Genomic DNA, 12428 nt, shown 5'->3' with positions numbered 1-12428 from the left:
AGCTCGCGCACTCCGCTGCAGGTGGCCCAGTGTTTCATTGGTTCGAATCCTGGGCGCAGACATGGCACTGCTCATCAAACCACGCTGAGGCAGCGTCCCACATGCCAGAACTAGAAGGACCCACAATGAAGAATATACAACTATGTACTGTGGGGCTTTGGGGAGAAAAAGGAAAAAAAATAAAATCTTTAAAAAAAAAGAAAACTCTAAAGAATCCATTGGAAAATCATTAGAAATAATCAATAACTATAGCAAAGTTGCAGGGTACAAAGTCAACTTACAAAAATCAGCATTCCCATACTCAAATAAAAAACCAACAGAACAAGAATTCAAGAATACAATTCCATTTATAATCGCAACAAAAAAGAATAAAATATCTAGGAATAAATTTAACCAAGGAGGTGAAAGACCTATACAAAGAAAACTATAAAATATTACTGAAAAAAATCAATAATGACATAAAGAAATGGAAAGATATTCCATGCACATGGATTGGCAGAATAAACAGAGTTAAAATGTCCATAGTACCTAAAGCAATCTACAGATTCAATCCCAATCAGAATCCCAATGACATTCTTCACAGAAATAGGACAAAGAATCTTAAAATTCATCTAGGGCAACAAAAGATCCTGAATAACCACAGCAATACTGAAAAACAAGAACAAAGCTGATGGCATCGCAATAACTGACTTCAAAATATATCACAAAGCCATAGTAATCAAAACAGCATGGTACTGGTACAAGAACAGACACACAGATCAATGAAACAGAATTGAAAGCCCAGAAATAAAACCACACATCTATGGACAGCTAATCTTCCACAAAGGAACCAAGAACATACACTGGAGAAAGGAAAGACTGTTCAATAAACGGTGCTTGGAAAACTGGACAGCCACATGCAAAAGAATGAAAGTAGATCGTTATCTTTCCCCATGCACAAAAATAGACTCAAAATGGACCAAAGACTTGAAGTTAAGACCTGAAACCACAAAACTTCTGGAAGAGAATATAGGCAGTACACTCTTTGACATCAGACTTAAAAGGATCTTTTCGAATACCATGTCTACTCAGACAAGGGAAACAAAAGAAAAAATAAACAAGTGAGACTTCATCAGACTAAAAGCCTTCTCCAAGGGAAAGGAAATCAGGATCAAAATGAAAAAACAACCCACTAACTGGGAGAAAATATTTGCAAAACATATATCCAATAAGGGGTTAATCTCCATAATATATAAAGAGCTCACACAAATGAACTATAAAAAAACAAACAACTCAATCAAAAAGTGGACAGAAGATATGAACAGACATTTTTCCAAAGAAGATATACAGATGGCCAATCGGCACATGAAAAGATGCTCAACATCACTAATTATCAGGGAAATGCAAATCAAAACTATACTTAGATACCATCTTAGACCCGTTAGGATGGCTATAATCACCAAGACAAAAAACAAGTGTTGGAGAGGGTGTGGAGAAAAGGGAACCCTCATACACTGCTGATGGGAATGCAAACTGGTGCAGCCACCGTGGAAAATAGTATGGAGATTTCTCAAAAAATTAAAAGTAGAAATACCATATGACCCAGCCATCCCACTACTGGGTATTTATCCAAGGAACTTGAAATCGACAATACAAAGAGACTTATGCACCCCTATGCTCACTGCAGCATTATTCACAATAGCCAAGGTGTGGAAGCAACCCAAGTGCCCATCCACGGATGATTGGATAGAGAAGATGTGGTGTATATATATGCAATGGAATACTACTCAGCCAGAAAAAAAGACAAAATGGTCCCATTCACAATAACATGGATGAACCTTGAGGGCATCATGTTAAGTGAAATAAGCCAGACAGAGAAAGAGAAACGCTATATGATTTCACTCAATCATCTGGTAGAATCCTGTGCACCCTGTTAAAGTGTGTGAAGTACATCTATATTCACTGGCATGAGTGCGCTCAAAGATACATGATTAAGCGGAAAAAAAGCAAGTTTCAGAAGAGCAGAACTAGCATGATTCCAATTATCTTTGTAAAAGAACATACACGCATCAGTGTTATTACATACATAGAAAAAAATCTGAAAGAAAATACCTCAATATGTTAAAAGAGGAGTTAATACAAAGAGCAGAATTAGAAAGGATATTTACTTTCTGGGTTTCAGAACTCAGTGTCAGAATTTTTTACGGTGTGTATTACTCTTATTATCAGAAAAACAGAAGGATGAATAAAACATGTATTATGTAAGAGAGAGAAAAAATTAAAATGCAGAAAACAAAAATATTTAAATACAGAGGCATAGACTTTGCTATCACTGCTCTCCTACTTTCTCCAAATAGGAAAATTAGGCAAAGATCTAGAGTTTGTGTCAGTGGAGCAGATGTACAGTGCTAAACAAATTAAAATAACAGCATTCCATAAAAGCTTTTAGCACTGGCACTCTGAAAGAGAGACTGCATACATCCTCATGGTGTTGCTTACAGAATGGATAGATTTGCAGCAAAAAAATCAAAACTAGACAAAGGGTTAATCTCCATAATATACAAAGAACTCACACAACTCAACAATAAAAAAATCAAACAACCCAATTACAAAACGGGCAGGGGACATGAACAGACATTTCTCCAAAGAAGATATACGGATGGCCAATAGCTCATCATCACTAATCATCAGGGAAATGCAAATCAAAACTACACTAAGATATCACCTTACACCTGTTAGAATGGCAAAAATATCCAAAACCAAGAGTGACAAATGTTGGAGAGGCTGTGGAGAAAAGGGAACCCTCATACACTGTTGGTGGGAATGCAAACTGGTGCAGCCACTATGGAAAACAGTATGGAGACTCCTCAAAAAGTTAAGAATAGAAATACCTTATGACCCAGCCATCCCACTACTGGGTATCTATCCTAAGAACCTGAATTCAGCAATTCCAAAAGTTCCATGCACCCCTATGTTCATCGCAGCACTGTTCACAATAGCCAAGTCATGGAACCAACCTAAGTGCCCAGTAACTGATGATTGGATAAAGAAGATGTGGTATATATATACAATGGAATACTACTCAGCCATAAAAAAGGACAAAGTCGTCCCATTCACAACAACATGGATAGACCTTGAGAGTATTATGTTGAGTGAAATAAGCCAGACAGAGAAAGACGAACTCCGTATGACTCCACTCATAGGTGGTAGTTAACATATGGACAAAGAGAACTGATCGGTGGTTGCCAGGGGAAAGGGGGGTCGGGGGAGGGCACTAGGGGTGAAGTGGTGTACCTACAACATGACTAATAATGATGTACAACTGTAATTTCACAAGGATGTTAACTTTCATAACCTTAATAAAAATAAAATCAAAACTAATTAGCTGTGAAATGTATTATGGGTAGAAAAACGTAGAGCCTGGTTTTGATCTACTCAGTCTTTGTCCTATACATATATATGTCAAATATATATTCACATATTTTAAGTGGCATAAATATTCAAAAGATTATTTTACCCAATTTTCTGCAAATTCATTCACAACACTGTTAGCAGCGAGCCTTGGCTCATCATCAAAGACAGAGAAGCTCATTTCAATGTTGTAGAAAGTAACTGTAATTAAAAATAAAGAGATTAATTTTATTCATTTAGTTCAAGAAATTTAACTTCTGTAAATTCAGTCAAAACAGGTCTTCATTTTAAAGAAACCAAACAATGAAGTCTCGTTCTTAAACTCTGCTCAGTTTAACTCCAAGGTCAAGAACCAGCACTTTCAGCTCCTTATCCAAAAGCAAACAGGAGGTACCATTGCATTTTTGCTTTAGTTATTTGGGCAGTTCCCTAATTTCTACACAGTTGATGGACATTCTGCAAATCCCCCAAATCTTCAATTTTCATTGGCCAAAGGATTTCCAGTCCATTTAATGGCCAAACTGAACATTATCTCAGAAGATCACTTGTACTGAGAAAATATTTATTTCTCCCCGTGGTTTTCTTTCTGCTTCTGGTTTTTCTCTCTTTATTTCCCTCCTTCTCTTGTCTGTCCTATCAAATTTCAATTTTGGAATGTTAAAAGTTGAAGGAACATCCAAAATTTGAATGATACAGAAGCCAAATACTTCCTGGCCACAGATAAGCATTCCAAGCCCGCTGGAGGTAGAGACTGGAAAAGGCTGAGACCTGAATAAGAAGAATTTAAAAAATCAGGCTGGAATATCTTCTGATGTTTTCTGGTACGTAATCAACATGTCAGACCTAAGGCCATATAATCCTCCTACTGGGAAAGGGGGGAGAGTTCCTGACCCACGTTCACGTTGGCAGCGTCAGAGTCAGAGTATCAGGAACCAAATGGGTATAAAGCAGGCTTAGAAATGTCATACTGACTGAAAAAATACATTTGCATTGTATTTCAATAAAGCAAAGATAAGCAAGACGGCTAGAGAATTCTGTGTTTGGACAAGATACTCATAGTATCCACTGTCTAAAGGAGATAAGATACACGTATACCCTTCTTCATCCTTTTCTGCCTTTAGAGAACAGGCCACCTTGGAGAACACATGGCCCATTGTGCGTACATTCTATTAGTGATACACTGCACACATTGTGGAACATACCTATGGATACAGTGGCAATAAGCGAAGTTGATGTTTCCATAAATAGAAAGGAAGATGTGGAGTCCAGCCAACTTGTCCCAAAAGAGGAAGAAAGTAGTGAAGACACAGTTGCTGTAAAAGGATGTGTTACTCCAGTGGGTATGAGTGGAAATGAGGCTCCAGTAGCAGTAGATGAATTGATGGTTATATTTGGTAGGGAGTCCACTGTGGGCTTGGGAAGAATTAAAGTAGGGGATGCTGATGCCGCTGGGATTCTGGTCTGTGCAGATGTTATTGTAGGGCTAGACAGAAGCATGGAGCCAATAGATAGGGTGTGGTGAGTTGTAGGAGGTGACCTACTCATTCTGCTAAAGGATGGAGGTTGAGACACACTCCTGAAGTTGGCAGGCATAGTGGTTCTATAAGATGCCTCAGGGGATTTGGAAATGTACACACTGTCATCTGTGATTTTTACAGATACGGGGAGAGAAGTTGGCAAGCCAGTAGTGACACTGCCCACTGTAGGTGTTGGAGTGGTTTTGGTGAGTATGGTGCTTACAGTAGCAAAGGGTAGTGTTGTAAAGTTAGTGAATGGATGTGTTGGGGTTATGTCAGAAGTCAGAAATGTGGATTTTGACCCCTGTACTGTAGAGGAAGTTATAAAGTGAGGAGTATTGGATACAGTTGCCAGAAGGGAACCTAAAGGGGGACTAGATAAGATCCAGTTCAGCATGGGTGAAGTAGTAGCCTTTGAAATTATAGATCCTGCAGCAGCACCAGAAGAATTCAATGGAAATGTGGTTCCAGGAGTTACAGATGTGGTTGTCTTCTCAAATGCGTGCTTAATGTCAGCCAAAGTGGTAGGAATAGATCTTGAAGATATTGATAACGAAGGACTCTCAGACATCCCCAAGGTAGAAAGAATTCCTGATGTGGAAATTGATGATGTTGCCATAACATCTCTAGATACAAGACCGGTCTGAGAGGCTGTGAATGTTGATAAAGACCCAGGACCAAGGTATGGCGTCTCTGTTTCCATCACGTTGGGTGTAGGTACATGAGTAGTGGTAGAAATTGGAAATTGGGAATCTTCAGCTGTGGGTGTGTTCCAGGAAGTCATAAGTGGAGACTGGGTGTCACTAGTTGTGGTTCTTGTTTCCAGAACTGGAAATTCAACCATTTGGGATGTAAGAGGAAGAGAAGTCTTTAGAGTAGAGACCTTGGCTTCACTACTATGAGCTGAAAAAAGAAATGATGTCAAATAGAGTGGAGTTGCACTGGATGGAGTCCCTGGAGGGTATGAGACAGGGGTATTCACAGATGTGGCACCTTTTGCTGGTTCATTTGTTGAAGTATTTTCTGACAAAGAAGTCATCTTTTCTGTATTCAAAGAAAGGTAATTGGTACCTTTTACAATTTTTGTGGGTCCAGGAGTGCTCTTAAAGCTAGTCAAAGATGGGGAAACCTGAATATTCAAAGAAGTATGGAGATTATCTGAAGGAGTGGATAAAAACACACTTTCAGGGGCAGCAGTTCTGGAATAAGTATTTGTGAGAGCTGTTACTCTACCACTGCTTACAGGAGACAGGGAGCCGTTAGTGATCCCGGATAGTATGCCCAGAGTTGTAGCCTCATCTCCTTGTGATGATTGTTGGGGTGTTGATAGCAATGGTGAAAATGTGGTCTTTGGAATGGAAAAAACAGCTTCAGTGTTCTTAGAACTGAGTAGAGAGGAGGAAGTGGTGCCTACAAATGGAGTCACTATCCCAGCCATAATAGTGGTTGGAACGGTTTTCACAGACGGAAAAGTTGGCTCTGTTGGAGAGGAAAGGGATGCAGGTGTGATCCTGGAGGACACCTCTGTCATTTCTGAAGTAGTGAAAGCAGAGGAAACCATTGTGCTTTTTGAAGCAGACCCAGCATATGTCACAGGTGTGGCATCCAATGTAGATGGCTGTATGGTCATAATAGTCTTGGGGGTAATTGAAGACAATAAAGTAGAGAATGATCCAACTTTTATGGAAGGGTCAGAAGAAACCGCTGAGAGTGAGAAGGCAGAGTCATTAACTGACAGTGAAGATATCTCGGACACAGGCTCGGAAGTGGATCTAGAAGTGGCTATAGAAGAATTAGTCATTAGTATCGTGGGAGTGTCAGAAACTCTTTTGGAGGTCAAGGCAGTTATACTAACAGGCAGTGAGGACATTCGGTAGATAGGAATAGATGTTTCTGTAGAGGTTTTCCTAAGAAGTGCCGTAGGTACATTTGGAGCAGAAAGCGCTGTCGTGACCTCGTCAGTAGAGGTAACTGTAAAATTGGCACTAGATAGTCCAGTTGTGGAAAGAGACGGGGACTCAGGAGGGGTCTGTGTGCTTTCAGAAATGGTAGAGCCAATTAAAGTCACCTCAGGTTGAGTCCTAGGTGAAAGCAAGTGTGAAAGAGTTGTGTTGATGTTAATAGGATTTGATATTCTGGTTGTCCTGGAAGTTATGATATCTACAAATGAAGTATCCTGGTGGTATGAGAAAAGGTGGGTCACGGAGGTGGACCTTACTATCATTTTCTCAGTCCTGGGAGTGTATACCGAAAGGGCACTCATGCCTTCCTCTCCAGGAGACAAAAATGTGGTAGTTGGCAGAGCTTGTGAAAGGAGATCTGTTTTCCCAAGACTGGTAGACATGTCTGAAATGTGTATGTCTATTGTGGTACCTGAGGTCAAGATGCGTGTAGCCTGCATACTCCCAGAAGTGGGAGATGAAGCCAAAATCCTGTCAGGTGGAGTCGCAAGTGGAATCTCTGAAGGTGAATGTGTTTGGTGACTGGGAATTTTTGTGGTCTCAGTAAATCCTATATCTGTCATTTTGGAGGATGGAGTACTCTGGGAGTCTGAAATCAAAGGATTCTTTGATGGGGACATTTCTGTCACCTCCATAGTTCTAGGGGTGTTTCCCAGGGAGGTGGTCATCTGCTCTTTGTCAGGAGATAAGGTAGAAATGTCAGTCACTAATAGGGTGGGGACCTGTGTGTTTACAAGACGTGTGGAAGATTGAGCAATGTGACCATCTGCTGAAGTAGTAAGCTTATTGGCAGAGGTGTGTGAGGGCATGGTCTCATCAACAACAGAAGTTTCTGTGGGGCCAGTAGCCAAACTAATGTCTCCACTACCACTGAAAGTATACGGAAAGCCGAGAGCGTGGGCAGAAGTCTTCTTCACTTGAGATATGGGTCGGGTTGCTACTGGTGTAGACATAGTTGAGATCACATGAGTGGAGGATGCAACAGGAATGTTGTCAGGGAGAGATTTGGAGCAGGTAAGAGTGGGTGTGGATGGGGTTACTGTGTCAGCTGAGGTGGAGAGAAGGGTGGTCTCAGCCTTAGTTGCCACAGGAGTGAAAGGTTTCAGCGAGGGGACTGGAGTTTCTGTCAGAGAGGCAACTGCCATGGATGTCCTCCTGACAGAGACTACTGTGGCCTCTGAAGTGGTATGAATCGAGTCTCTGTGGGTAAGCACGGTATCGCTGGTTGTGGAAGCAGTCTGATCCAACGGTGGCACAGATGCTGCAGTCACTGTAGCTGATGACATAGTTGAGACATCTGAAAACATAGACGTGGAGGAAGCCTCCACCAGTGTAGAAGGTTCAGGCATGGTAACCTTAGTCTCCTCAGGCACCACCATAGAGGTGACAGCAGAGACATTAACTGGTAGTGAGAAGATATGGGTAATAGGCAACGTGGCTGCTGGGGAACGGGTAGCTGTAGGCTGTGGAGGCAAGGTACCAGCCAACAAGGACATAACTGTCCTGTCTGTAGGGATAGTGGCAAAACTGGTCCCCAATATCCTTGTGGTGGAAGAACCCAAGGGTTCAGGGAATGTCTGTGTGCTCCCAGAAGTGGGAGATGGAGCTGGATTCCCCTCAGATGGAGTCTCTGAATTCCAATTTGCTGTGTATGTGTGAGCGGAATTAAAAGTTTCTGTAGTTCCATTACGTGAACTCTTAGGTGTGGTTTTCACCAATTTTGTAGAAAGCCAACTTCCTCTCACCTCAGTAGCTGCAGCTTTATTATCCAATGGGGTAGTCAACTTTCCTATATCGGGAAAAGGGGAAACAGTGATAGAGGCTGTCATCATTTGTGCAGAAGGATCTGTTGCTTCCAGCATTGTTGCAAATGGAAAAACCTCAGTTATTGCTGAGGTTCCCTTAAGATAATGGGAAGTTGTTTCTTTCCTTGTCACAGTAGCGTCAAATCTTTGTGTTGTTGCAGACTCTGGTGCAGGGGCTGTTGTCACTCCAAATGCAATTGTACCATTTGTCTCTGTTTGTATGGTCTCAGAAGCACTCTCCTCAGTAGAAAAATTTGGTTCAGTGTCAGCAAGGGTAGATAGTGTATCTACTGGTGGAGCAACCGTCTCCCTTGGTGCTGAAAGAAGTTCATTTCCAGCTACTGTGGACATAGTGGGGATTTTTAGTAGTAAGGTGGTAAGTTTAAACTCAGGCAGTTTGGTTACAAATGTGGTTCCAGAAACTGTGGAGAAATTAGCAAACCACGGAGATGTCAATTTGGATAGAGCCATTGTGTATCTGTCTATAGTAGCATCAGCAGTAATGATAGCATCAGTGGTAGTGGCATCCTCACTCTCTGCGGATGCTTCTGGTGGGATGATAATATTAGCAGTTGTGAATGAATTTTCTGTATTAGAAGTACTCCCATGGAATACTGATGTCAACAGGGTCTCATCTGGCCTGGAAGTCCAAGTGGTCTCATTGGTGGAGCACAGATGGGCACCTTCATCTGTTATTGATGTGGGACCAGACTCAGATACCTTGGAAGTGGAAGTTGATCTAGTGGAAATCAAAGGAAGCATGTTTCCACCACCTGTGGATGTATTCTGAGTAAGTACTGGCCCAGTGATTGTAGGGGAAAGCATAGTTTCAGTCACTGTAGGTGCAAGTGTGATTCCAGGAGTCAAGGCTGTATGTGTAGTCTCAGCATCGATAACTGTCTGTACACTCTGAGCTCCGCTGAATGGAGAGGATGTCCTGAAAGAAAGGGCCATAGAAGAGGCCTCTTTTGTCATGAAGGTAGATATTGTATCCTTCACTCTGGGTGAAGAGACATCCTGGAAATTTGTAGACTTCAATTCTATTTCAGCTGTTCTTAGCACAGGCGTCGTCTCAATAGGCTCAGTTGGGAGCGTCATTGAATGAGCTGTAAATGCTATTTCCATATCAGTTGTTGCCAATGTAGATGCCGTCTGATTTCTAGGAAATACAGACTCCACTGGAGCAGCTGTGGAGATGAGAACAGACTCAGTTGGGAATGCTGATGTAGTCCCAATGTGAGTAGTTGTAGCTGAAGTCTGTTCCATCGTGGCCCAAGGTACAGTTCCAGCAGTTGCAGATACAAGAAATTCCTGGCTACCTGTGGAGATAGGGAGATCCCCAATATCTGTGGATTTGAGTTTGGGCCAAGATGATGTAGGCATAGATGTCGACTCGATAGATGAGAATAAAGATATTGTCTTCATAATGGCCGACTGAGATTCAGTCGCTAAAGTTTTGGATACAGTTGAATTCTTGGTAAATCCAGATGTGTATAGGAAATGAGTAGCTGTAGTTCGATGAAAAGCCTCAGGAACGATGGCTTCAGCCATTTTTGATGTCCTTGTGCTCTCTGAAGATGGGGATTTAGTTATTTCCATGGAATTGGTAGTAGTGCCTCTGGAGGTACTCTTGGTCGGCAGAGCAATGGCTGCTGAAGTAGACAAAGCATCTGCTGCCAATGTAGCTGTCTCTGCTATGGATGTCTTTAAAAAATTTGGCGCAGTCATTGTTTCTAGAAGCGGAGGTGTTGTATTGGAATATGATAGGGTTGTATGATCAGTTGCAAATACAGGCATGCTTTGGGTCATCGCTGAAGAAGAATATACAGTCTTTTGCGGTTTGAGTCCAGTAACTTGGGGTGGAGTTGTCAAATCTATTTGTTGTGAAAGAGTTGTACTTGTTTCTTGAATTGTCGTATTTTCAGAAACAACTGAAAAATTAGAAAGCACGTGTTATTTTGAATTCAGCTTTAGAAATCAGAGAGAGTTCTTTAAGAAAGAGTTCTCTAATTTTTTCTCATATTTTTAATAAGAGGTAAGTATCTGATACAACCAAATCACTTGATTACTTGGTTTTTCTTAAGATGATTTTTGACTTTCTAAAAATCTCTATATGGTTCTCATAACACCCTGTTTAAGTAACAAGGAGGAGAACATCCTTTCCATAGTGTCTCCATAAAAAAATATAGGCACTCCTAAAAGAGGGGTGCATGCTAGAGTAGTGCACTGATTAAGAGGATTAGCTTTGGGAAATGGACCAATTTCTTGAAAGACACAAGTTATCAAAACCCACTTAAGAAGAAATAGATAATTTGAATAGTCCTGCATCTATTAAAGAAGTTGGATTTTGTAGTTAAAAACCTTCCAACAAAAGAAGACCAGCTTTGGATTCAAATAGATGTGGTTTTAAATCCTAGCTCCTTCAGTTACTCATTATGTAACCTTGGACTAGTTACTTAACCACTCTGTGCCTCAATCTCCCCCTCTGTAATGTGAGATAATAACACCTACCTTTTAAAATTGTTTTGAGAATTGAGTTAATGCATGTCAAACACTTAGCGTAGCACCTGGCACACAGTAAGTGCTCAGAAAATAATAAACTGTTGTTAATAAAGGCTTGCTGGGTGGGGGGAGGGCACAAAGGGTGGGGGGGTGCACCTATAACACAACTGACAAACAATAACGTACAACGGAAATTTCACAAGGTTCTAAACTATCATAATCTCAATAAAAAGTTAAAACAATGAAATAAATAAAGGCTTGCTATTTTAGACTTGGTCAAATTTTTATGACTCATCTAAATAGTATAGATTGAAAATCTTTTGATCTGGAACCCCAAGATTAAAATTTCTTGATCATGCACCACTGATGTATTTGTATTTGTTTATCAATAATGTATACATATAAAAATTTGTATTATGTACATTATAAATATGCACAAAAATAGAAATGTCAAGAGTATGATAAAAATAAATTTAAAAAGAAGTCTTAAAACCTTTTCTTCCTGCACTCTAACGCATTGTCTGTGTACCCTCTAGAATCACGCACTCCACTTTGAAGACCACTAGAGCCTAGCTTACGTCTCGGTTCAAGTCAGTTAAATTCAACAAGCATTGTGAACGCCATTCTAGGTTCTGTGAGAAATGTACAGCTGTCCCTTGGTATCTGCAGGAGGATTGGTTCCAGGATGCCCCCCCCACACCAAAACCCACAGATGCTCAAGCCCCTTATATAAAATGGCAGAGTATTTGCATATAACGTGCTCACATCCTTCCGTACACTTTAAATTATCCCTAAATTACTTATAATACCTAATACAATGTAAATAGTTGTTACATTGTATCGTTTATGGAATAATGACAAGGAAAAAAGTCTGCACACGTTCAGTACAAATGCAACTATCATAGATCTTTCGATCTGTGGTTGGTTGAATCCACAGCCGTGGACCCCGTGGATATGGAGGGCTGACTGTATAGAGATTATGGCATAATTCCTTCCCTCAAAGAGCTCACACTCTTATTTAAAAAATCTTGTATTACTGAAATAGTTTTAGACAAATTATAACATAATATTTTTGAAAACAAAACAATAAAATAATAGTACAGTTTATAGTAAAGTGAACAATGGGATAGAATCAGGTTCCACATGTCTCTAAAGTGCAATGGGAGATCAGTGCACTGAGATTAATGCTGGCTTCAAGCTAAAAAGGAAGCTTTGTCTTAGAAGATGTAGGCCTTTGAGAAATGATGGGGTTT

At 40.6% G+C, this 12428-nt stretch overlaps 1 protein-coding gene across 1 annotated transcript in view; it reads right to left on the bottom strand.

Moving 5' to 3' along the window:
* The window catches only part of ADGRG4 (adhesion G protein-coupled receptor G4), a 95070-nt gene that overhangs the window by 64058 nt on the left and 18584 nt on the right, over positions 1-12428 (bottom strand). The window contains 2 exon segments of the mRNA XM_070603370.1: positions 3497-3591; positions 4593-10604. Of these exon segments, the coding sequence (XP_070459471.1) occupies positions 3497-3591; positions 4593-10604 (6107 nt within the window).

The sequence above is a fragment of the Equus przewalskii genome, chromosome X (assembly GCF_037783145.1).
Source record: "Equus przewalskii isolate Varuska chromosome X, EquPr2, whole genome shotgun sequence".
NCBI lineage: Eukaryota > Metazoa > Chordata > Mammalia > Perissodactyla > Equidae > Equus > Equus przewalskii.
This window is presented reverse-complemented; position numbering and strand designations above follow the sequence as displayed.